This window comes from Macadamia integrifolia, chromosome 7 (genome assembly GCF_013358625.1).
Source record: "Macadamia integrifolia cultivar HAES 741 chromosome 7, SCU_Mint_v3, whole genome shotgun sequence".
Classification (NCBI taxonomy): Eukaryota; Viridiplantae; Streptophyta; class Magnoliopsida; order Proteales; family Proteaceae; genus Macadamia; species Macadamia integrifolia.
The window spans coordinates 14,433,635-14,461,375 of NC_056563.1; the positions used below are offsets into that span (position 1 = coordinate 14,433,635).

Here is a 27,741-nt window from a genome sequence, read left to right on the forward strand (position 1 = left end):
TATGACAATAGTACGATTGCATAGTGCCACCGTGTCCCATTCCACGGGCCACCAATGCATTCGTTTCCAAGCCGACTATGGCATCTAGTCTATCAATGCATTATGCATCATGATGTCCACATTCAACATATAAACATCTCATTCAATTGGCACTTGAAAAGTAAACATAGCACATATGCGCATCAATGTGTGGAATGACTAATCTACATAGCATATTCATGATGACATGAATAGATTAGATATATTTAAATGAATGCCAAACAATGCCTTGAAACAAGGCCAAACGTCCTCTCCCCACTTACCTGTAGCGTACAAGGATTCCCGTTCGGTACGGGTGAGATCCGGAGCGAATCGGGTAGGATTTGGTGAACCTAACATAATTGAGCGGGGTTAGTGCTTCACCATTTTAGAATAAAAATTAATGAAATCCGATGATAAAATCATGTTTAGAACGTCAAAAGAAGGTCACACGTCCGATTTGGGTTCGATCGGACATAAGGATCACCTTCGGGGCCACACGGGTGGGTCAGACAGGTGGGCTGTCTACCCACCGGTCTTCCCCACCGGTTGGGACCGGCGGGTAGGGGCCCGCCGGTAGTACCCGCCGGTGGTACCCGTCGGTTGGGCCAGGGACCCCCTTGCTAGGACCGACGGGTAGGTACCCGCCGGTTGTACCCGCCGGTGGTACCCGCCGATTGGGCCTGAAGGCCCACTTGCCTTCTCAGGTGGGTACCCACAGGCGGGTAGGAGCCCACCGGTTGTACCCACCGGTCTTGGCTGAAAAGACACTGTTTCTTCCCCGTTTTCTCCATTCTTTGGGGAATCAAATGGGGCTTTTCCCCACCCATTCTTCACACCCTCAAGGTCCTATAGGATGGTTCTAACCTAGATCTAGGTTAGATTCAAGTGAGGGAAAACCATCTTACCTTCTTTGCTCAAGAACGACTTCAAACCCTCCAACCACTTCAAACCCACAATGTTCCTTCCACCTTGTCAATATCTCTTCAAATCCTTCAAGATCAACACATAAATCATCTATTAAACCTTAGATTCATCATTTCAAAGGGGTTTTACAGGATCTCAAGAAACCATACTTGAATCAAGGGTTTAAACCTTGGGTATGGTGAATGTTCACAAAACCCAACTTTTCTTACCTCCAACTGTAGATCTAGAGTTGAAGATCACTCTCCCGGCACCGGAATGGGAAGATCGAGCTTCGGCGCCGCTGAAATCCCCCTTTTCTTCCTCTTCCTTCTCTTCCTTTCTTCTTCCCTTTCTTTTCTCTCTCCTCTTTACTTTTCTCACCAACGTACGAGGGTAATAAATGGAAAGAAAAGAAAATCATAAAGCCTTATATACCATTCCTAATTAAGTGAATAGTGCACTTGGATGGGTCACTCAGGTGGGTGCACCCACCTGTCCTACCCACCTGAGAGCCAAGACTTGGGATTTTGACCGGGTTCGGACCTAGGCGCGAACCCCACCCCAGGCATACGATGTAGCATACGTCTATACCTTAAAATACGGATATAATACCTGTTTTATCCGTACATAGCCTTATGGTAGGTGCACGTACACGGTTTGGGCACTCCCGTCTCTTCTGGCACTGGCTCGGACTTGTCGGGCCAGCCGGTGTTTAAGGTCACCCGTGCCATCATAGCCCATAAGGAACCCGCTCTAATTTCCTCTGGCTCGGTTCCTGCATGGTTAAACCGGTTCAACCGCGAAATCAGACCGGGTTTAAGAAGCGGGGTATTACAAAAGGAGTGGTAAATAAAAAGGTAAGTTGGTATGTCTTTTTGGGAATAGTGAATAGTGCCATTTTTATAGGGATTCAGACCCAAAAAAGGTGAAAATCTCGTGGGTCCATAAAAAACGGTTTATTTTTTTGGGGGCTTGCGGTTGCAAAATATGCCCTTTTGGTGGACCTAGATAAAAAGCAGGGGTATAATGGTCTTTTTGGATCTCACGTGCCAACGAGAAGGGAATATTCCCTTTTGGATTTTGAGGGCCCCAATTGCTTTTGTTTTGCCCTAATAAGGGTTTCTTGCTTCTAATGTGATTTTGGGAGATCTAATGATCTGATTTTTACACACAATATATTGTTGGAATCATCTTTCTGAGTACTATTCAACGGGATGGGTGTTGAGCTCATTTCTTGCTAAAAAAAGTTTAAGACTCAAAATGAAGGATCTTTTGTCCTATTGCAAACTGGGGAATTCCGACAATCCTTTTTCTTGTCGTTCCCTCGCCATCAAAGAGTACTTAAAATCAATTCGTCATTATATAATGCTCTAATACCAAGTACCACGAGTTTGGGTATGATTCGGTTGTTTAGAGGTCCCAGACCGAATTAGGGTTTCGGGTCTGATTAGGGTTTCAAGCTAGATTAGGGTTTCAAAATAGTTGGGGGTTTTAAGTTGAATCCAAGTCATTTCAAAATGTTGAGTCCTCCTTCGAAAGAAAGCGTATATCTCACCCATATCCTATGAATCATCATTATCTGGGGCGGGTGACAAATTCGGTGTCTACAATGGCTAATTTCATACCAATAGTACTAGTGCAGTAGGTTGGTTGCAAAGTGTGGATCTGAATCCTTGCTTTGACATGGTTGAAGTTATCATTTGGTATATCCATCTCTGATGACAATCTATGGAAGACCATCAAGTGGCCTTGAACGGACCAAGGCATATCAGAGAGAGCCCTCTGTAAATCGGAGTCATAGGTGAGTCTTACGAATATGGTTCAATCTACCTACACCTCTATCTCTAGATTATCAACTAAATTCCATGCCACCTTTAATGACCTATTAGGGACGAATGCGAATGCGCAACCACGAGGAAGAAACCAAGCAAACAAACACACACACAAGGCAAATAATTTAATGTGGTTCGGCACGATTGCCTACATCCACCCGAGATAACCTAAGATTTTTCACATAAACCTAAAATACTCACTAAATCACTCTCCACCTCACAAAGTGATCTCTCCTTCGTTTCTCTCAAGAGTTTTTCCCACAAATACAATATATAGGGAATCCAAAAACCTTAATCCCCACACAATTACAATTACTATACATATAATAGATCCAAAACCTAACCCAATTACAAATACACACCAAACCCTAACAATCTTACGTTGGCTTACATTTTGCGAACCACTTTGAAGAAGGTTGCGGTTAATGTCATTTCTAAAAACTCCGACATTATATCTATGAATCATCTATACCCGAATTGGAATGGCCCACACGCGTCCTTTCCTGTTTGCGAATCTGCTATACCCAAAAATGGACTTGGCCTACACCCCTACCCGGGGTCTCCTATACAACTCACCATTCCTACACAACATGGCATGGCTCTACCTCTCATACCGTTGCAGCTTGCTCCAAGAGATCACTACCACTCACCAAATCCGAAGTGAAAGATACATGCTTCTTTTTAGACATGCACTTGTTCATCGCTTGAACCATCTATTGTCTTCGTTGACCACTTGTAACTCTTACTTGAGTTTCCAACAATACCTCCAACTATTTTAACACTCTTTGCAAGTACAAATTTTCAATCATCATTTCTGCATTATTGTTATGGCTCCTCTTGAAACCCTGAGAACTCCACCTTCATATGAGCATCTAAAACCTCTCAAATCTAATGTTCCAACTAAAATTAGATTCTTTTTTAGATTCGTCACATGTCTCACCCCAATCAAAGTTCACACAACCCCATCAACATGCAAATTCGTATGGTCCCAATCTCGACAATTTTGCTTTCCACATTATTTACCATTTTTTATAGTATCACTCTCACAGGCATGAGATATAGCAAATTGATCCTTGACTGAACACATATGAAATGAGCAACCAGAATCTAAAACCAATCTACAATTTCCATACTCAATAAAATAGTGAGATATCCATCATCACTCCAAGACCCTTCCACGATACCAATAATAGATGATTTATCTTCATTATCCTTGCCCTCTTTCTCTTTTTTATCCTCTTTATGCCTGGACAATTCTTCTTTATTTGACCTTCCTTTTTGTAAGTTATTTTGTGACATTAAGACTTTAGTGACCCTTGTATTTGCCAAACGCCTCTAGTCTCACATTTGATCTACTTTTTTCTTGACCACCACTGACAACCAAGACATACCCTCCTTTGACACCCCTCATCGTTATTTTTCCGCTATGTCTCATTCACCAGCAAAACAACAATAACCTTGTCAAGTTTGAGAGTATCATTACCAATAGTAGTGTAGTCACAAAGTGATCAAATGAAGGTGGTAGTGACACCAGTAAGAGGAGTGCCTTGTCCTCATCTTCGAGCTTTACATCAAAAGCTAACAATCCTGTCCAATTCCCTTTGAACTCATCCAAGTGCACCTCAAACTTTTCTCCCTTTGAAAAATTGAGGTTTCTTTCAACATCTTTGAATTCAAATATAAATCTGTCTTCATAAAGTTATTTGTACAATTTTTGACATGCTAGACAAAAAGAATATACTTCCCCATCCAGGAATCATGCCTAAAATTTCATTTTGGTCTCTCTACCTATCTAATTTTCCCATTGGGACTTTATTTATAAGTACTGGAGATTGAGATGGGAAGTGGAGTGGAGTTGGGATTGTTTAAAGGCAAAAGATAAAGAATGAAGAATTGAACCCATGAACTTGTGGAGCCTACATTCTGCCTGCAAGGCAGCAAAATAATTATGCTAGTTGTTGCCGTAGAAATCCGAGCTAGATTTCCTGCACACAAAGTAAAGAGACAAAAAAGAAGAGATTACAAGAGGGAACTCTGGTATGGACTCTTTGATGCCTGAGTTAGAATTCAGGGCAAACAACAAAATGAGTTTGACAATGATAGAGCAATAGGCTGAAGGTATGAAGTAAATGACCTGCATCTCTTGGGTACTGTTCTCCTATTTATTGAGTGAAGATGACCTGACCTCATTCCACCTAGGATCTGTTAACAGAATGATTTGTCCTCCTTTCTTAACAGCCATTGCGAAGCGGATAAAAATCATCTGTTTTTCCCTTTCCTGTTTTTCTTGTGTTTTGCTAGTTGCAGAAGATGACACGTGTCATCAACGGTCAAGATTAATTCAATTGGGTGACGGTTATTACATTCAGTTTGGTTTTTAATTCAATCTTGGCCGTTCACTTAAAGTAATGCCACATGTCGCCTTCTAAAGGTAGCAAAACAAGAAAAACATGGATGAAGAAAAACAGACGATTTTTTTCCTCGCGAAGCATCCTCATTCTGCAACCGTCATCATGAAGAGTCCCTGATTGTTGGTGTGGGGAATCAAGTCCCCGTCGGTTACAAAGTGGCCTTAAACTGGTCATGTGTCAGGTTTGATCCCTTGCCATGTGGCAACTACCTACTGGCGGCCCAATTTTATCCATATCACTAACAATTGTTTTCATGCGTAAAATAATAGCCATCTCTAGTCTGATCCAAACCCATATGGCGAATTTAGAGTTCTGATAGGTAAATTTTGGTTATAGGAAAGGTTAAGTGAGTCATGAGTGTCGAACAAAAAAAAAAGAGTCATGAGTGTCGAAGGATTGAAAATTGAAAATGCACGGAACAAAGAAGGAAAATGATGTGAGATCGACCATGCGTGGATTGAAATAGGGTGTCAATTTGGAACTGATTTCAAAACTGTACCAAAGGTGATTCAGTATGGTTTTAGTATGACAAAATGTTTTTTTTTGGCATGGTATGGTATTAGTATGGTATTGGTATTTAAGACAAAACCGTTTGATATGTACTAAGGATTTAGTTATTGGTATGGGCCAAGAACGATTTATTGATATTGATCCCAGATGGGTTGTATTGATTCAAATTGGTCAATTTGCCCCACTTTTCACAAAAAAAGTAACCAATCCAATTTTTTTTTTTTTTCCTTTTATTTTTTTAAATGTTGTTCCTATAACAAAAATCGATCCAGATAGGTTAGATATCAGTGTCGGTCTCAGCCGATACCAATATGATACAACCAATACAACCAATCCGATATCGATACTTAGAACTATGGTATATACTGAATACCATACCAAATTACCAATTATATACATAAAAAGGCAAAAATTAGCAAAACTATTGTATCAAAACCGTACCAAGCCGGTATGATATCGATATTGAAGTGTAAGATTTTTTCTTAATACAATACGATTTTGATTTTGACTCTTACCTTGCTATTCTGAATCAAAATACCGATATTGTACCGAATTGTAAGACTCATCTAGGGATGTAACAGATCAAATACGGATCGAATTAGGATTGGATGTGTTTGGATCCAAATATTTTATGATTAGATATGAACACCCTTAAACGTATACGGATGTAGATCGAATTTGAATTTTCAACTATCTGTTTACCCTTTGACTTGTGTAATCCAGACCTTTCTGCTCCCAATGAATATAATTTGCTCTTAATCATCTTTCTAAGTTGTTTTAACTATTTAACTCATTCTCTAGAACCTGTTTAAACTTCAAGAACCCTCAAAATCATTAACCGATTATTTAATCAGATTGGATACTTCAGATTTTAATCTGAATACGGATACCCCTAACAAATAAGAATGTGAATTCGAATTTCAACTTTCCATTTATATCCCTAGACTCATTGAACGCATGATTGAGTTTGCAGTTAAATGAGCCTGCTGTTGGAATTTTCATAAAAATATATTTTTGATCTAATAACCAGATAATTATGTTACACGGGTGCGGGGATAGCTCAGTTGGGAGAGCGTCAGACTGAAGATCTGAAGGTCGCGTGTTCGATCCACGCTCACCGCATTTTCGTTTTGACTCCTTCTCGGCTGTTTCTTCCCGCCACTTGTCTCCGATCCAATTTTCACTCTCAGCAAACCATAGCTTCTGCAATCCAAGAAGCTCCACTTACCGAAATAGTTGGCCTCAGATCTAAATTAGTCGTCAGGTTCGGCTCTTGGATTTTCGAATCTATGTTCATTTCAGTATGTACGGAGATTTTTTTTTTCTTAGTTCATTTGTTTTTGTTGATTTCAGAGAGAGAAATGGGATTTTGTTAATTCCAAGAGTCTTATTGTTAGAAGAGAAATGCGTGGTGTTGTTAAAGCGGAAATGTTCGGTCAGCTTACCAGCGGCCTTGAAGCTGCATGGAAGAAACTCAAAGGAGAAGGTTAGCTTTCCTGCTTTTCCGCTTTTCCGCTTTTCCGCTTTTCCGCTTTTCCGCTTTTCCGCTTTTCCGCTTTTCCGATTAAGCAATGATATTGCATTTACTCTAAACTCTCCTATATATGGCAAGCAAAGAAAAAATGGAGTTCTTTAGGTTGGTTTAGTTCCAGATTCAAATAACCCCATCTCGCTTTCCAAATCACCATCATCCGACTCTATTCCCATTTATTTGAGGTTTACGTATTCCAGCATATCTAGAGCCAAATTTCTCGATGCCAACTTCCCTGGCCTTTTCTGTGAATTATGAGCTTTGAATCATCCAACAATGCTCTCGTATCCATGTTATTTCCAGTTCTAAAGTTCTCCTCAATGAATGTTTGACCTGAACCAAAGTAATGCGGGGGCCAAGGGGGGGCCTCCAAGAAATCAAAGGAGATCGATATCAGGGCTGTTTATGTTGCCCAGAAAACAGAGTAGCAGTATTTGTTTAGTAGAAATAGAAAATAGAAGAGAGAGAATGACAGTAACAGATAGATGGGAAGGAGAAGAAGAAAGAAGGGGTTGTCTCACTGGACAAAGAAGAAATAAGAGAGAGAAGGGGCAAAGAAGAGATCTCAAAGAAGAAGAAGAAGAAGAAGAAGAAGAAAGGGGAGGGGAAGAAAGGGAAGGGAAGGGAAGGGGAGGGGAGGGGAGGGGAGGGGTGGGGGGGAGAAGAGGGCCACGCATGGGGGGTTTTCCCAATCAATTCATTCTTCATTAATGAACTAATCCCATAACTTGGGTTACATGCTTTATTTATAATAATATAAAATTAAAGCTTCCTACTTAAAGTCAAAGACTAAAACAGAAATAAAATCTCATAAATCTAGACTAATTGAAATAGAAACAAAGAATGACTCAAATTGGAAACTTGTTACCTATCTAGAAATTACTTAAAATAAAAGATTGCAAATAAAATAAAATCCTAGAATTTGTTAATTACCTAGAACCATAGTTAGCAAATTCGGATTCGGGAATTATTCGGCCGAAGAATTATTCGGAATAATTCGATTGGTTAATTTAAGGGTTCGGTCAAAAAAGCGGACAAAATAAAAATCGGATTTGGATTCGGATTCGGGAATTATTCGAGTACAAAAACAAAAGTTGGGCAAAAAATTCGGATGTTATATTGATGATTTATTGTATCTATTTTATTTATTAAGTAATTAACTTGATATGTACACCTAAAAAGAGAAAATTATTGTAGTTCAAATATACAATACAGTAAAAAAACTAGGAAAAAGTTGTCATTGAGTGATGGAAGCAATGGTTACAGTAATTCAATTTCTAATGCATGTTTTAATGCTTCTACCAATTATCCTGTAGGAACATAAAAGTTCAAAATCACTTCATTCAATCCATGAGTCCATGACTCACCTAATTCCATCATTCATGCTTAAAAGGAAAAACTATTCTAAATAAAGCAAAACATCCACAAAAGCATAACAATAGTTATTACATCACCATAACTTAAGTACTCAACTAAATCATTATACACTATCTGGGGGTTGAGTCTCGTTCTCAGTAAAACTAGCACTTGCACCAAATAGCAAGTCTTCAGCAATGCTATCATCCACATCATCCAACAATCTCTCTAGCTCTTTATCAACGTCCTCAATGTTCTGATCAAAATCATTGACACTAATATTGTCAAAATTAATGGGTAACATGTTTTTTCTGTTCAAATTCACCCCTTTTTTCCATCATCAACGAATTCATTCTCACATAGACTAAATCATCTAACATCGCTGCTGACAATCTATTCCTCTTTTTGGTTTGTGCTGTATCCTAGGCACTCCAATTTCTCTCACATGCCGAAGAACTACATGGTTGGCTCAATATTCGAATGGCATACTTCTGTAAGATAGGAATAGCATCACCTTGTATATGCCACCAAACCCCTGTCATTGGCAAAATATATATATATATATATATAAATAAACAATTTTAAAGGACAAGTAATTTTTACATAAGAAACAATAAACTAAAAATTTTAAAAAGAAAGTAATTATTACACTTACGAGGATGACTAGTTTCCATCATCATCTTGGCACTGGGAGTAAAAAGAGTGCTAGACTTCATGTGGTATACTGCCAACTGTCCATAATATTCTCTCCTCTCATCTTGTGGAACCACTATCTCACCAATGAAATCTATTGCGTCTTTCATTTGAGGAATCTTTTTGAATCTTTCACTAAAAAAATAAGTGGGGTTGAAAACAGCAGCTGCATAGTGAATGATACTCAAAATATTTTCATCTCTTCTATTATCAAAGATTTTCAAAATTTGGTCATACCGGTGGTCTTCCTCATAAAGCTTCTCCAATACCTCTCTTGCTCTTTCTATTGCTTCATACAAATACCCTGATGTAGCCCCATCACCATCAGCCAAATGGAGAACTCGAATGATTGGTTCCATAAATCTCAAAATCTCTTTTGAATCATTCCAAAACGACTCCTTTTGAATAGTGTTCACTACTCGATCTGCTTCAAAAGATCTCGAATTTCTTAGACTCCTCCACTCAGCTGATGCAACTAGGAGTCTAAGCTTCTCTTCCACTTCAACAATTGACTGAAGCATTAAAAAGTTTGAAGCAAATCTAGTTTTGCAAGGATATTTTAGATCCTTGTTTGTGAAACTCCTCATCAACTATAAGACAATTATTGACTTGTACAAGTAATCAATAATTCTTTTCGCCTCATCAAAGATTTCTTAAACCCAAAAAAACCTTTTCATAGATATCCTTCAACATTAGATTGATACCATGGGCTGCACATCGAGTCTTAAACAACCAACGATACTTTTCAGTAAGCATATCAAGTGCACTTGAATAATTGGATGCATTGTTTGAAATTAGCTGAACCACTAAATTTGGGCCAATACTTTGAATCTCTCTGTCAAGAATATCAAATATATAAGAAGCAGTCAATCTAGCATGAGAATACTCCTCTGACTTCAAAAAGAGAGCACCACCCGGGGAATAAGCAATCACATTAAGAAAAGACCGCTTCTTCAAGTCAGTCCATGAATCAGACATGAATGTGCAACCAGTTTGCTTCCAAGAAAATTTTACTTCTTCAGCATATTTTTCAAGGTCCTTTCTTGCTTCAGGAATTATTCTTCCACGAAGGGTTCCATAACTTGGAATAGGAACACTAGGACCATAACGGGCTGTGCACTTCACAAAATTGATGAAAGCATCCGATTGAACAACATTGAAAGAAATGTTATTTTTAATAAAAAGGTCACGAAGAGATTTCTCCCAAGTTGATTTGTCCATCTTAGGGATCATTTCCTCCATTGTGGACTGCCTTTGACTAGTTATAGTTAAAGGAGTCAAAGGAGAAGAACCAACTATACTCTCACCACTGGTACAACTCTTCCGCTTTTTACTACTTGATTCAGAATTAATAGCAAGAAGAGCTTCTGCTTGGACATCATCTGATACTTTCTCACAAGAGGCAACTTCATGACCACTAACCTTAGCTAAATGATACTTGAGTCAAGTGACCCCTCCAAAAACTTGTTTTTCACAAAATTTGCATTTGAAATGTGAACTATCAAGTTGCTCAGCATGTTGCCAAAACTTTTCTTTTTGTCTTCCCATTTTTCCTATTTGTTAAAAGTTGAAACACACAAAAAAATAAAAAAATAAAAAATAAATCATTTCATATAAACAAACAAATATATCATATTAATAATTACATTACATAAGCAAATAGCCTCTGGATAATTAAAGAATCAAGTTTTCAAGTCCCACTAACATGCATAGCTTTTTACAATAGCATTGGTCATTTACACATTTCCTTATGTAGTTAAATCTATATCTCTATTTTATCACCATCCCACAATCAAAGGGATACACTGTTAAGGTCTCTTGTCTATATATTTGCCACTCATCTTCATCAATGAAATCATTAAGTTCTACTCGATAGAAAGGGTGGAGCAGATAGTACCTCAAATACAAATATACAATTCACAAACGTATAGGTACCCCAAATACAAAATTCCAAATGTTGGGTACTCAATGTACAATTTCTCAAAACGTTGGGAACACCAGCAGTCATTAACCCTTAAAAAATAAAGAGAATAAATAGGAAGTACAAAGAAATACAGCCCATGTAATCTAGAGTTCTAGACTGAAACAATCACTGGGCTGATTGGAAAGACCAATCACCATCAAAAAATTAGCTAAAAAAAAAAAAAACTAAAAGCCTGTTGCAGCAGTTACAGGAAACCACCGGAATTGGTGTACCTATGGTTGCAGTTTCTTGAAACCACTGTTACATATTTTATACTACGGCAATAATTTAACTGCCGTATTAGGTTGATTCAAAGGCCAACGTTTGTGTAAACCTCCATGGAAAGTGATCTACACAGTCTGATCAAGTTATGAATCCATGCATTGGTCTTCTCCTCTGTCTCATCCACCTACTGAAGAACCCAAGAGCCATAACTACAATCAAAGCATTGTTCCTCAACTAACCAGTATTAACCTTAAGAGGTTTGAAATTGAAGATGCAAAATTCCAAGTAAATCCTCAAGACAAAGGAAAACGGATTCTATGTCTACATTGCTTATCAATCAATACTAAAGAAAAAGCACATACTTAAAAAAAAGTGAAGAACACATTTCAGATTTTACAGCTTGAACAAAACACTCATGAAAAAAAAAAAATTGAAGAACACATACCTGCAAGGCTGCAACCAGCAGAGAAGAGTCAAGAGACTCAAGTCTAAGTGACCGAAGTCACGATTCACGAGTCACGACTCACGACTACCGGAGTATCAACCTCTGAAACCAACCTTTGAAACCAACCTCTGAAATTTGGGGGAGAAACCAGCATAAATAATCGGCACCCGCCGCACCCCTGACCTCACGAGTCACGAACTCATGATGAAGTTATGAGCATTAGATTTGAAAACAGAGCAGCGGAAATTTGGGGGAGAAGCCAGCATAATCAATCGGCAGTTCGGCACCCGCCGGCCGCCGCACCCTTGAGTCCCTGACCTCACGAGTCACGAGTCAAGAACTAAGAGAATGAAGAAGAAGATAGAAAAACAAACCCTCGGTTTTGGGAGAAGTGGAGAACCGGAGAAGCAGAACGAAGAAGTGGGTTTTGGGAGAATGAAGAAGAAGATGAGAAAAAGTGAAAAACAAACCCTCGGTTTTGGCTTTTGGGCTTTGTTATTCGAACATTTTTTTTTTTTTTTATAAAGTGTGTTTGAACCGAATAATTCGGTTTAAATCGGTTCGAGCCGATATATTCACGTTTTTAAATCCAATTAGAAAAAATCGTGATTTTTACCAAATTTTATTTATAATTCGGATTCAATTAGAATTTTTCGTTTAATTTGAAAAATTTCTGTTTGCATGAATTATTCACGAATAATTCAGCGAATTTAATAACTATGATCCACCCTATGCGTCCTGTATATCCTCCTCCATATAAACTGAAAATCCTCCATGGAAAAGGTGGGACCCTCATCAGTCTCCCTACTCCCGAAGTTGGATCCACCAGCTCCAAAGGCAGGCTCACCACATCCAAAGCCAAAGCTGGACCCTCCACCTCTATGACTAGGACCAGCGCCTTCATGTCCAGGATCAGAGACCCCACCTCCATACTCTGTATCGGGACCCCTATCCCCAAATCCAGGGTTGAAGTGGCACATTCGCGCCTCGATATCAGCAATATACAAGTCCTGACAATAGGGCAACGTTAGCAAGAATCCACCATCAATGAGGATGAAAGATGAGAAGGTACCTAATCATGGTTTCGCTCTGTCTGACAGTACAGGCATGTGTCCAAGTTCTGGATCATCCAGCGGCACTCAGCATATACAAAAGGGAAAACCTGTAACAGGGGAATGTATGAAGCATGCACCAAAAAAGGAAAAGATCCTACACAGTCGAAGGAAATGGGAAGACCCATGGTCTCACTGGCCACTGTCGCTCTAGGTAACATGATCTGGACCGAAGGATCCCGCACATTGTGGTACGTCCACTCAGGGAAACTTGGGATAGAAGAGGAGTGTTCCGCCATATTATGAACCTGTCTGGCACTCATATGGGTAGAACCTTCCGTGGAGGCAGCAACTAACCTGGGGACGCTTCAGCCAACAAAGATGACCGGCCTATCATATTGAAGAAGAAATCATGTTGGTCGTTCACACAAAAAATCAAGATGTTTGAGAAAAGTTTAGAATCATTACCTGGGGGCCATTGGAAGTCAAGGGTACACATGCAGTCTCCTGCTTCAGGAACTCGTGATAAACCCCCGTCGATTCAGTGAAATGATCTGCGGTCTCACCAACCAAGGCCGCTTGGAACTCTTCTTCAGGCACCATGTCAGGATTATGTATAGATAGAGGAGGGTGATGTGGAACCAATGGGCCATCTAAGTCAAACCTTTGCCTAGCAACCCTCTCCCCGAGATACCAATCTGAACCGCTCGGACCCCGAAACAGGACGCGAAGACCAGTGAGCTGTCTAGCCTCAGCCCGATGGGCTACTGAAGGGAAGGTCACTGATTGAAAGGGAGTCCAGTTCACCTGCAAAAATGAGAGGTTAGTGTTGGAAAGAATTCAACTAGGAACACAACGCATGAAAAAGGGGAGAAGAAGTAGGCAAAGGGCCGCGGATGGTTCCACCCACACCCCATTTTGGTGGGGGTTGGTTTAGATATCCAATGGCTGTGACCTTTTGAGCTCAAATTGCAAGTATTGCGGTTGAGCTTTTTTCAAACATTTCTCCCATCAAAATACGCCCTTTTCAGAAAAACAAAACGGGAATATTAAGAACCATTGGTAGACCAGATTGGTCAACAGTCAAAGGTCAAAACGCCACATTAAGTTTGACCGTCCGCTGATTCTGCTTCTCTCCAAGCTAATTTTATGATTTTTATCTCCTCCTTCCAGTCTCATTAATCTCAATAGTCGAGAAGAAAACAGAAACCGACATCAAAGATAGATCTGCTTGCCCACTCAAGCAACTCTCTCTTTCTCTCTCTGGTTAAGCATGGATGCCAAAACAGGATACGAAGAGTTAATGTTGCCGACGCCCATCAACGGTTCGGATGCATTGACATTTGGGTTCAGAAGCAAGAGAGTGGATGCCGAATGCATACGAAGGACTGGAGTCAGTAGAGGTATCTTTTATGGAGATGATCCCTTCAAATTTGTGGAACCAGTTTTCCTGATCCAGCTCATCATAGGTTCTCTCCTCACAAATTTCTGTCAACTCCTTTTCAAGCCCTTGGGCCAAACTTCCATTATCAGCCAGATCATGGTATATATATCTATAAGTCTCAATATCAATTAATTGAATTCCTTCTTCAATTCCTTTCCCTTAATTACGTTTCTGCTTCCTTCCTCAGGCTGGTTTTATTGCAGGGCCTTCAGCTCTTAGCCGAAACACAACCGTCAGGTTAAAGTTATTCCCACGACCAAGCAAATACGTACAGGAAACCTTGTCTTTGACTGCCTGTGTATTCATCTTCTTCCTTGCCGGAGTGAGAATGGACATAGGCACGATCAAGAACTCGGGAAAGAAAGAATGGTCCATCGGCATCATGACACTCATCGTTCCGTTAGTGTTAACCCTGCCCACCTCCATTTTACTTAAGAATGTCCTTACCCTCGATAAGGCTTTCAAAGATGGCGTCGAATCGATTGGATGTCTATATGCTACCACTTCCTTCCACGTCGTGGCTAGTTTCCTACACGAGCTCAAACTACTCAATTCTGAACTGGGCCGCCTAGCCATGTCTTCTTCCATGATCAGTGTCCTGATTAGTTGGATCATGGTAGATATTGGCGTGACAATCAAGCAAACCATGTTGAAGGGAGATGGAATGGACGTGATCTTCAAGTTGATGGCATGTAGCTTGGTCTTGGTGACCTTCATCTACTATATTTTACGACCCATCATGCTTTGGATGATCCGACAGACGGAGGAAGGGAAACCCATCAAACAGAGCTACATTTATTCTATTTTCATCATGGTTCTAGGCTGTTGTTTCGTGAGCGAGTCGTTGGGCAAGCATGTGGCCCTCACGGCGGGATTTGTGGGCATCTGTGTTCCAGGCGGGCCACCTTTGGGTTCGACGTTGGTGGAGAAGCTTGAATGCTTCGTAACGGCTGTACTGTTGCCGCTTTACTTAATTGTGAATTTCGAGGATGTTGATTTGTATCACATCAAACCTCTCCCTTTCTTCACTATAGAACTTCTATGCCTGGTTGGAACCCTGGGCAAATTCATTGGAACCCTAATTCCTTGCTTCTACTTCGACATTCCATTTAAGGAATCTATCTCGCTCGGGCTAGTGTTGAGCACTCTTGGCTTGCTTGATCTTCAGTTTTACAAATCCGCACAGCTGCTTGGGGTAACTCTCTTCCTTTCTCTTATTCTCCCCTTGTATCCTCTCTTCCTTTCTCTACTTCTCCCCATGTTTTATTGGGTGAATAGAAATTATGTTAAAAAACAAAAAAGAAAATAATAACAGACAAGGCTATCAAGGAGAAGACCCTAACCAAACCAAACCAAATCAGCCCATAGAATAGGGCCTAAACTAAGCCCAGGGGAAGGAAGAGAAACAACATAAAAGAAAAGAGGGGTGGGGAGAGAAATAATCAGAAAAGATAAACTGATGATAGACTACAAAAGGGGAAGGGACGAAAAACAAACAACAAAGAGAAGGAGAAGGAACAACAAAACTAGGGGGGAGAAATAAGATGAAGGTCCCACGCCAAAGCAAGAAATCTATGTCTGCTTGTATTAGGACAAACAGCACATTTGTGGAGAATTTTATTTCTAACCTCAAAAGATATAGCATCCTTGATCATTCAAAAGTGTGCAAAGAGGAAGTCCATCTTCTTTTGTTTCTTTTCCACCAGATATGGTAGATCGCAGCACTAAAGTCCTAATTGTCACATGAGGTTTTACCTCTTTTTTTTTTGGGAAATCCCTCCCCATTTTCTCTCAAATTGAGGATAGATCTAGGAGAGGTCCATAGCTTTCAAAGAATACCATCTTAAATAGATTTAGAGAATGCATAATCAAAAAAAGAAGTGCTCTACACTTTCAACTGAATTCCAAAAAAGACAATAGTTAGGAATAGAAATATTCCTATAGATAAGAAAATCTTGGGTAGGAAGAGAATTAGTCATTACTTTCCAAACAATGGGAATGGAAGAGGAAAACCAAACAGTTCTAAACCAATGGACAGTTGAAGCTTTCGACATAACAAGACTCCAAAGAGAAGTAGAAGAAAATGAAAAGGAGGAGTTAGCAATCCATTGAACCACATCACCACTACCCCTAGATCTCAATCAAATATTCGGAAACTTACCCCACACCTCAACAAGAGAATGAGAAGTATCCAATCCTGGAACCCAAACCCCATTCCAAAGGAAGGAGGAAACCTTTGCTAATCTATCAAACCCCGTGTTAATTACATATATATATATATTGATGGGTTAGGAAAATGTACTAAATGCATGACCCTAGTCATTTATACATATTTTTTTAGAGGATTTTTTCCTCTTAAGAGTTTTATTAGAGAAAACCACAAATTTTCAAAAGATGGTGTAAAAAAATCATGAGAGAAAGGGTACGAGGATAAAGGAAACAATTGAGGGACATGGACAGAGATGGGTTTCGGTTCGAGGTGTAATTTATCTATTCTTCTACGATCCTTTCCAATGGGGAGAAGGGAGTGAGAGACATACGGAATAAGGAGATAAGCTACATCAAGAACTAATAAAAAAAAATGAGATTCAATCACCTTATCTGAAAAAGCTGGAGCGCAGACTAGGGCTTTGCCTTTGTTTTAATGTTCCTAAATGCTCTATTGAAGAAGAGGAGACTTCTCGCCCTGTGTTCACACCCAAAACCAAATATTCATAGAGCAAAGAAAAACTGATTAAGGCTACTTGTTGTGTTTACTTTTTCTCTATGCCTGCTCACTTTGTTTCTTAATTTCTATGTTGAACATTGGTTCTTTGATTACTCGTCTTGGTACTTTTTTGTGTAAGAATCTGTATTAATTAGGTCTTTGAGAAGTGCCAAAAAACTGAAATTTAGATGCCAATTTTGCCAACAATCTGTTCAATCCTAGACATGAGAGATATTATTGGGGATACACTAAGAGAGAGAGGAGATTAAAAAAATGACAAGAAATAGTCTCCCATGGATTCCTTTTTCATTTTACCGTAAGTTGGTAGATTTCTAACTAATTAAGAAGAAGAGATCTCTTAAGAAAAGAAAAGTAAGTTAGTAGATTTCTAAACCATTTTTTTTTTTTTTTAAGGATTTCTAACTAATTAGGAGAAAGAGAGAAAAATCTTAAGGAATGAAACGTGTAATGTGAGGAGTGTGTGTAGAGTTTCCTAAAACTGAAAGGGGTTTTTTTATTATTTATTTGTTTGTTATAAATTTAAAAGTTAAACACATGGGTACCAACAATTTTTGAAAAATAGAAAAGAATGAGAAAACTATAATAATTAAGAGAGAGAACGTATTTAAATAAATAAGAAGGGTAAAATATTCAAGAAAAAGATTTGCCACTTCGTGCTTTTATATAATAGTATGATAGTATGATATGATATATATTTAATATGTTAAATCAATATTGTATATTAAATATAAATTATGATACTCTCAACGCTTGACCCTTAACTTGCATACGTCTACATATGTATTACATATTTTTTGCATATATAAGGTAGGACCAAGTACAACCCGAGGTCTTAGCCCAGGTCCAACCCAATCCAACCACAACCCTAAGCCAAAAATATCTAAACCTAACCCAGACCCTGAAATTTTTTGGCAACCTCGGGCTGGCCAGGCCAACCATACACTGCTAATAAGGTATGCCATCTTAGATCCCTTCCAGGTTGAGTCATCAAAAGAACCTTTTGTCTCTCAAAGTATGTTTTAGACTTTTCTTGTCTAATGGCTTCTCATTTGTCAAAAATTGGTGTTACCCGGGCTGAAAGAATTTCTCTGCTACCCAGGGTCATAGCCAAAGAAATAGAGTAATCCATTCTCTTTTGGTTTACAAACAACCACTTTGGTTTTTGTATTTTCCAAAACAGCCTCCATGATTACATTTCTTTTGCTAGAGTAATCCATTCTCTTTTGGTTTACAATCAACCACTTAGGTTTTTGTATTTTCCAAAACAGCCTCCATGATTACATTTCTTTAGCTGCGAGCCCAGCCCAGGTAACAGCAGGAAACTTCCTGCAACGTAGCAGCAAAATTTTTAATCCAACTTTCCAATGGAATCTCTCTCTCTCTCTTCCTCTCACACACACACACAAAACAAGACTAACACTCATTCTTCTTTTGTGCAGTTTATCGATAGCTCAACTTTCGGGGCAATGTGTATATCTATAATAATGGTGACAGGTTTCGTTGCGCCTTTGGTTAGAGTGATTTACAATCCATCACATAAATACAGAGGCTACAAGAAACGGACCATTCAGCACACTAATCTCCATGCTGAACTCCCAATACTTGTCTGCGTCTACAACCAAGAAAGTGTTCCTGCCCTTATCAACCTCCTCAAGGCCACCCACCCTGTCCAAGACTACCCCATGGCCATCTACCTCCTACAGCTCATCGAGCTAGTCGGTCGTTCAGCCCCACTTCTCATCCCTTATCTTCCTGGAAAAATCATGGAATCTCAACGCTCCGGGCGTGCCATTTTCAATGCTTTCAAAATCTTCGAGCGCAATAACCCAGGAGTGAACACCATGCAGGCCTTCACAAGCGTAGCCCCCTACGCTACAATGCATGATGACATATGCACTCTCGCACTGGACAAGAGGGTTTCCTTCATCATCGTTCCCTTTCACAAGCAATGGCACCTCGATGGTGGGATTGAGTCGGTGAGTCGCAGGAACATCAACCAAAAGGTCCTCATGATGGCTCCATGCTCCGTCGGTATACTCATTGATCGTGGAACCTTGACTGGTCGTAGATCTATATTAGAAAGTTGGGCCTACTTGCGTGTTGCAATGATATTCCTAGGGGGCATTGATGATCGTGAAGCACTATCGTTTGCAATGCGTATGGCCCAGCACCCCAACGTCAATCTCACAGTGATCCGGTTGATTCCGATGGGCGATAATCTGTACTTCATTGATGAAATAGAAAGGATGTTGGATGAGGAAGTGATCAGAGAGTTTCGGCTTGCCACTATAGACTACAGCGATCGTGTTCTCTATACAGAAGAGGGAGTGACAGATGGGATCGGAACTATCAATGTGATATTGTCCATTGATGACTCATTTGATCTCTTTCTGGTTGGGAGACGCCATGACAAGGATTCACCATTATTGGAAGGATCAGTGGAATGGGTTGAGTTTCCAGATATTGGATTCATTGGAGACATACTCATTTCAACAGATTTCAAGCACAGAGTTTCGATTTTGGTGGTGCAACAACATGGATTGGTATCTAAAGCTGAAGTTGCCTTAGGTAAAGCTAGACTTCGCCACCTTTCCGATGGTGACATGCCATGAAAACTTTTTGTATAGTTTTAAATTTTACATAAAGCACCTAGACAAAAATGGGAATGTGATACTAATGCTCTCATAGAAGACAGAGATATAGGAGAATAGATTAGGAAGAGAGAGGATAGCAACTTAAAATTTACGGATTTTCAATTTCCATAAATCTATACTAAACAAAGGTTCAAGAGCATAGAATCAGGATGTTAGCGGTTCTCATCAATTCTGAATGATTTTTCTAGGGTATGTGATACAATAAATTCGGGGATCTTACTACCAGTGGTAAATTTCATTGATTTTCTGTTATTTACTGGTAAAATGAAATGGAAACAATGACAAAAAATAAAGATCAAACATGAAACTGACCAATTCAACAAAAGATACAGAAATGGTTGGACGCCTGACCGTGGCTGTTTTCTCTTTCATATTAAATGGAAAAGGTTGAAAATACCATTGGTGTACAGTAAGCTAGCGCCATTTGTGTATCTCTCGATCTCTTCCACCCTTTGAAATGACTCCCTTTCCCCTCCTTGATACTTTGGTTACTCCAAAAACTGATTTCTATTATAAAGAGATCTCTAGATGCAAGAGAAACTTTGCGAACTTTAACTACTTTGACGAGCCATTCCACGATAGGAGAACAGGCTACCCAAAGCTCTACCATAATGCTATTTGTCTTTTTTTTTTTCCTTTTCTTTTAATTTCACTATTGGCTTGTCCACCTGTGATCAACTTCATATACAATGAGCAACATCTTCGATATTTTAGTCAATAAAATAGTTGATGTCAATATAACATTGAAAAAAACCACTCATATAAGAACAAATGGATTATCATAATTAAGCAGAAAACATTGACCAAAAGCATTAGTGTCAAAAATTGATAGAATAAATAAGGATAAACATGAGATATCTAGGCATAAGATAACCTTAACTTCGACCTAAAAATAGCTCATCGACAGAAATAGAATGCATTACATTAAATTAATATATTTAGCCATTCATCAACTATTATTTATCTATTTCCACTTGTCGTAAACCCTTGAACTCAGTGTTATCTTCCTCATTTAGTACTTATTCTTCATCGAATAGGATACTTGTTTCAATATCCTTATCATCACGTAAAATGACTGGATTTTGTGGAGAATCACTAACTCTCCCTGAAAGACGAGATGATTGGGAGAGTTCTTTTGCCGCACTCAAAAGATAGGCTATCGCATCATGCCACCTCTTATATGAGATAGCAGTTTGCGAGGATCTTTTTTTTTTACATTGCCACTAATGCAAAAACAGTGACCAACTTTGCCTAACCAATACCTCAAAGTTTGGCCATCTTATATTAGTTTTCTCACCTTTTGCAACACCCAAGACATGGCAAGTGTACTGGGCCCACCTAAGAGATCGTTGAGGGGTCTCCACCAAAAGATGACCTAGTACCAAAGGGTTTGGAAGATCGGTAAGGTTGCAGAAACTTTAATCCCTCATCGTCTAGAGGTTGTTGAACTAGTTGATAACCTCTAGTCTCCTTAACATAGCACAACACATTTTAAAGCCTTAATGTTCATGGGTTAAAGAGGACAATATTGTTCCAAGGTTAATAAGGTCAGGGTGTTATAGGTGGTATCAGAGCGAACCCCGATTTAGTGTGGAGCCATAGTAGCCCCACCAAGAGACGGCTTTGTAACAAGGGGTTGGATGATCGATGAAGGTGTGCAAATTTTAGTCTCACGTCACCTAGGGGAGGTTGTTAGACTAGTTGACAACCTCTAGCCTCCTTAACATGGTACAATGCATTTTAAATTCTTGAGTTTTATGAGCCAAAGAGAAAAATATTGTGCCAAGATTAACAGGGTTAGGGTATTACAAGTGGCATCAAAATAAAGAGGCACTCAATTGAGAACTCACCTTCCACAATCGTCTTCTCGTATTACCAAGCACGAACAAAATAGAATATTCACCTACTGCTTCTCGAACTACCCATTCCTTCATTAATCCACATATATAAAGCAAATGAACATTTAGTGGTGGAGAGAACAATAATCCATTTTTCTCCCACCTAAACATAGGTAATGGGCATGGCTTTTGATTGAAGTGTGAAATTGTGAGTAGTTAGTTTGTTAGTAGAGCACTCTAAAGTCCAAACCGATTCAACTGTCTCTGATTCAGTCGACTTCTTACCATGATACTTATGCACAACCACAATATGTTTGCAAACAAAAAAAAAAAAAAAAACTCTTAGGTCAGAGAGGCAAGAATCGATTGATATAAGGTAAAATGGCTATTAGATTAGTTGATAACCTCTATCCTCCTTAATATGGGATAATGTATTTTAAAACCTTGAGGTTCATGGGCCAAAGAGTACAATATTGTGTTATAGGGCTAGGGCAATACATGTAGTATCAAAGTAGACTCCAATAGTGTGTGGGGCCACAACGGAGAGACTGTGCCCAATGAGGGAAAAATGTGACACCTTGAGATACAATAAGTGTGCTAGACTCACCTAAGAGATTTTTTATTGGCCTCCACCAAAAGACGACTTAATATCAAGGGTTTGGAAGATCGATGGGGTTGTATAAACTCTTGTCCCACATCGCCTAGGGAGAGGTTGTTGGGTTAGTTTGTAATCTCTATCCTCCCTAACATGATCAGTGCATTTTAAAGTCTTGAGGCCTATTGGCCAAAAAATACAATATTATGCCAAAGTTAAAAAAGTTGAGGCATTACAAGTAGTAACTGAGCAAAGAGGAGGGACAAGGCATCCAAACAATAGAGAACTCACCTTACACAGTTTTCTCATAGTACCAAACACGAAAAAGGTAGATAATACTCACCCTACCGCTTCTAGAATTACCCTTTTTTTTATTGATCCACATATATAAAGCAAATAAACATTTGATAATGGAGGGAACCAAATCCATTCTTCTCCCACCTAAATATGGGTAATGGACATGGCTTTTGATTGAAGTGGATAGTTGTGAACAATTAGTTTGTTAGTGGAGCACTCCAAAGTTCAAACCAACTCAATTCTTGCTAATTCAATCAATTAATTACCATGTTACTCACGCACAACCACCATATTAGGACAGAGAGTTGAGAATTAGTTGATATAAAGGTAAAATGGTTGTTAGGATAGTTAATGCCATCTAACTTTCTTAACATGGCACAATGCATTTTAAAGCCTTGATGTTTATGAGCTAAAGAGGATAATATTATGCTATGGTTAATGGGGTTAAAGTATTACACGAGGTATCAGGGCAAAATCTAACAATGTGAGGGCCACAATAGGGAGGCTATAGCTAGAGGGAAAGAATGTGACACCCAAGATACGACAAAAGTGCAATAGATCGGCCTGAAAGATCGTTGAGGGGTCCCATCAAGAGACAGCTTAGTATCAAGGGGTTTAGGAGATCGATGATGTTGTGCAAACTTTAATCTCATATTACCCAAAGAGAGGTTTTTGGGATAGTTGATAACCTCTAGCCTCTTTAATATGATACAATGCACTTTAAAGTCTTAAGGTCTTTTGGCAAAAAAGGATAATATTTTTCCAATGTTAACAGGGTCTGGGCGTTACAAGTGGTATCAAAGAAAGAGGAGATACCTGACATTCAAATAATGGAGAACTCACACCTTACACAATCATCTTCTCGTAATACCAAATACAAATAAGATAGAATACTCACCCTTCTGCTTCTAGAGTTACACACTCCTTCATTGATCCACATATATAAAACAAACGAACATATTGTTGAGTCCTAGTTAACACTGAGAGGGGAGTGAATCAGTGTGCCAAATCCTTATTCATTTTCTGACTGTACCCCTGATGTGAAAATCATTGTTGGCACTTCAACAGATATATATATATATATATATATATGTAAGTCTTTTAATGTTGCCTAGAGCTTGCTATATGTATCACTAACAATTATTACTGTTGCACAAAGCCTACTCACATCAATAATATTGCTGCTTAAAGATGTCTCACAAACCCCACACGGTAATCATTGTCTCATACATACACAGTCGTATACAAATCCACACTATAACACTAAGTGGCCAGTTCTACCAAATGTACACACCCATCCTGCAGTTAACTACTCCAATACATAAAGCAATGTGAGCATACATAATCACAACATAAGAGATACATGCTTTGCCAGTTACCTACATGCACGAAGTAATGCAAAATATCAAGTTCAGCATATATTCAATATTAATTATAACTTCACCCACAGCTAGGGAATGCATTCCCAATTTTCACCCTTGATAAACAAAGGCTAGGTATTCATCCTTATCTTTTTTATAATGATCTGAGAGGTTGTATCCATGGTAATTAGGTTTAGGTTGTGGTAATGCTACCAAGGAACACAAAGTCCTTGTGTCCAGTACCCACTGAACACCAATTATGGAATAAAGTTAGGCTTATTACAATGCACTACATATAGTATAGGTCTATGGCAGTATAACACATCTAAGCATACATAGATGTATCTAGATAATATATGATAGATAAATACAAGGGTCGAGGATGCTTACAACCCTTGTCGATACTCGAGGATGTCTAGTAATGTTCGAAGATGTACTAGAAATGCCTCGGGTTCACTGGAACCTCCAACAAGTGTTGTAACCTGAGCTTAACAGTGTCTCAAACACCCTTGAAGTGGATTTGTATTGTAGACTCTCTCTCTCTCTCTCTCTCTCTCTCTCTCTCTCTCTCTCTCTCTCTCTCTCTCTCTCTCTCTTCTCTTCTCCCTTCTTCTTCCTTTCTCTTTTATTTCTCTTTTCTTTCTCTTACTTGTAGAAGTTCCAAGATACAAAACTACCCCTTCACATAAGCTCAATATCACCAACGCATAAAGTGAAATGGAGTTGGGAATGCTTCAAGGAACCATACAATGCTCTCCCATATTGTTCTCCTTCTTTTCTTTCTTTTCCTTCTTCGTAGAAGCTCACAAAACCTTAACAATGTAACACACACAATCCTTCTCCTTTTTCCTTTCTCTTTTGCTTCTTTCTTCCTCCTTCTTCTCTTTTCTCTTTTTATTGGCTACAACCAACGTTGCTTTTAGTAGAGCAATATAAATAAACAACCACCACCTTCTACCTCCATTAATGGGACTTAAAAACACTTCTCTTGGAGTAAAAAAAGTATTCAATGCATACACAAGAAGGGGGGATGCTCCTAAAAAAAAAACCATGGCATTTCTCTTCTCTAATCTCTTTTTTCTTTCTCGAAGGAGATAGATCTTGCAAAAATGAAGAAATCCCATTTTGAATGAGCTCAATCGGAATTACTTAGAGAAAGATACGGCCTTGCAAAGATGGACCTCTCAAATCCTTCAAAATAGAATCTTTAGACTTTAAAGGAGTATCAGAGAAGCACATAAGCAAAGAGTTAATCTGAACCTTAAATAATTGATTCAGCTCATCTCCAACGACTGATGCTCCAACTAGCATCCAACAATTGCTTCAAATGCGCCACCTGTCTTCTTCTGAATCCAACGATCCACATTGATTCACCGATATGCTTCTCACGTCCAACCACTAGAGAGAGAAATAAATCCGATCCATCCATCCTCCCTTCTAAACCCTCTCAAACTCTCCATCTATTTCCCTCAATCGTCAACCTCTCTTTCCCTCATTCTCTACCTTTTAAACCCTGACAAATATACTATTTCCATTACAATGAAGAGGATCATTGGAGACTCTTAGAGTTTTTGAAGGGTTTTTTAAGAAGCCACAGTCATTGGAGATGAGCTCGATCCTTAAATAATAGCCTTGCGATTTGGGCAGAGTGCACTAGCGCATTATATGGAACAATAATTAATTTCATCCTTTAGATGTGCTTTATCCAATGACCAAAAGGTCTTCACCAAAAATGGCAATACTTTTTGAATTTTCCTTCATTTGAGGAGGAATCTTCAATCAGGACTATAGACTAAGGAGATGTAAGGAGTGTCTGGGATTCATTTCATAAGAAGCAATAAAGTTGCCTTAATGATGCACAAACAAAGAGGCTTGGGTATGATTCTGTATATCACATAGTAGGAAGAACACTACATATAGCCAATCATAGACCCGTGCAAGAAATCACTACCCTCCTTCACCAAGCTATGGGAGCCAACCGATTTGGATCTATCCATCAGTTTCTGATTTAACGGTTTGAATGATTCTAGAAGTCAACAACACATTAACTCAAAACTATGGTGTATTAACTTCAAGAGACCAACATAAATGAATCTCTCATTTAGACAAATCAGCGAGCATCTTGAGAGCTCCCATTTACTTAGACAATATTCTGAAATCAACTCACATGCTGGCTTGCCTTGGTAGCACTCGTCCAAGCCCTTGCACTGAATTGTTCTTCACATAGCCAAGGCCATGGTCAAGTTGTCTATATGCTTGGCCGCAACCTAGGCTATTGTGCTATGTGATTGTGTGCCATTCTCAAGCTAGCCACATGGGGTGTTTACATCTGCTTGTCGTGCCAGTCTATTTTGTAACCAGCCTTATGTTGCGCCAAGCCTTAGCCACCTATGCAACCTCAATGATGACTCATCAGAGCACTAGCACAATGCCTTCCGCTGCCACTTAAACAAAAAACTATTATAACTCGATAGTCACTGAGAGGGGGGTGAATCAATGAATCCAATTTCAATCCTCAAAAACCTATCTGCTATCTGAGCAAGCAAACCCTGATACACATGTCCTTGTACCTCTCCCTATTTGAATACAGTCGTATGCATACTCAGCCTCTCATAATCACTTCCAAGTATGCACACTCATTCCGCATTCCACACACTTCAATATAAAATAAAAACAACAAGTACCCACAACACAGGGTTTTTACGAGGTTCAAAAATTTACCTACATCCTCGAAGTAGTGCCTATTCGTACCTACTCAATAAACTACTTTTGACTGCACCCACAATCGAGAGCACCTACACCCAACTTTCTCTAGTCGAAGCTAAGATGGCATTTGTAGTGTCAATAAAATGTGTAGCAACCACTACATAGGAGCACCCACTCCTAGTGCTTAGCACCCACTAAACACACAATATAGAAATATAGTAAATTGGAGCTTATATCAATGCCTTACAGTCAAGTCATGCCTAGCATATACATCCACAACTAGCTAGCATATGCTTCCAATTCATCCACATCTAACCTAGCATCTATACAATTCATCCACAACTAACCCTAGCATACATACATATCATCATATATGCATATAATGTAAATCCAAGGTTAGGGAATTTCACAATTGGTTGCTTGGGATGACTGGGAACTTGCACTGACCACTGAAACCTCCACTGACAAACTCTCCCTTATTCTCCTCTCTTCCCCTTATCTTCTTGCTCTTTAAAGCATCAACACAACACCCTTAAGCTCTCTTCTCTTTTCTTTCTCTCTTAGCTTCGAGTCAATACTCCATTAATAGAGCTCACCAACACACAAAATCAACCTTCAATGGAGCACGCATCCCTCACTTGAAGCTTAGAAAATCACTCAATGACCATTAATAGAAGGGGAGCTTCAAAAAATGCAACCTTTTTTCTTCTTGCCAATGTGTAGAAAACGAAAAAAAGAATAGGCTGCAAATTGAATGGAGTCATTTGGACTTAGGGATAAAAAGTTATGGCCCTTTGAAGTTGGGTAACCAAAAATCCAAAAATAGAACCTTCGAAGCATAGGGTGGTGTAGGCTGGCAACATGCAAAACAAGGGTGCAGATCTAACTGTAGGTAAAGGATCAACATCATGTTGTAATTTGAGCCATTGGATTTAAATAACAGATAAAAAAGTAGAACCACAAGATTAGAATCTCGATGACAGTGCCTGCATCGATGCCAGGTGCATTGTTGCTCATCGATTGGATGAGTTAACGCAAAGTATGACTGGCTTTATTAAAGCTGACATCGATTTCAGCCGTCCAATTGGCTTCAATCAACTTAGATCTTATTAGATCTATGAGAAAGGAATCAAGCTTGGTGCACCCATGCACGTGCGCCACACGCTAGTTGTGCAT

At 39.2% G+C, this 27,741-nt stretch overlaps 1 protein-coding gene, 1 non-coding gene and 1 pseudogene across 2 annotated transcripts; 2 read left to right on the forward strand and 1 right to left on the reverse strand.

Annotated features, from left to right (window-relative positions):
• LOC122084767 overlaps positions 1-8,868 on the reverse strand; it is a 135,322-nt pseudogene extending 126,454 nt beyond the window's left edge.
• Positions 6,727-6,799, forward strand: TRNAF-GAA. Its single transcript has one exon. It is a non-coding gene; the product is annotated as a tRNA-Phe (tRNA).
• A 5,326-nt stretch (positions 8,869-14,194) lies between the features above and the next one.
• Positions 14,195-19,851, forward strand: LOC122083117 (cation/H(+) antiporter 15-like). Its single transcript, XM_042650808.1, has 3 exons — positions 14,195-14,485; positions 14,574-15,581; positions 18,554-19,851. The coding sequence occupies exons 1-3, from the start codon at positions 14,216-14,218 to the stop codon at positions 19,724-19,726; spliced, it is 2,451 nt and encodes an 816-aa protein (XP_042506742.1). The 5' UTR covers positions 14,195-14,215; the 3' UTR covers positions 19,727-19,851.
• Positions 19,852-27,741: the final 7,890 nt, after the last annotated feature.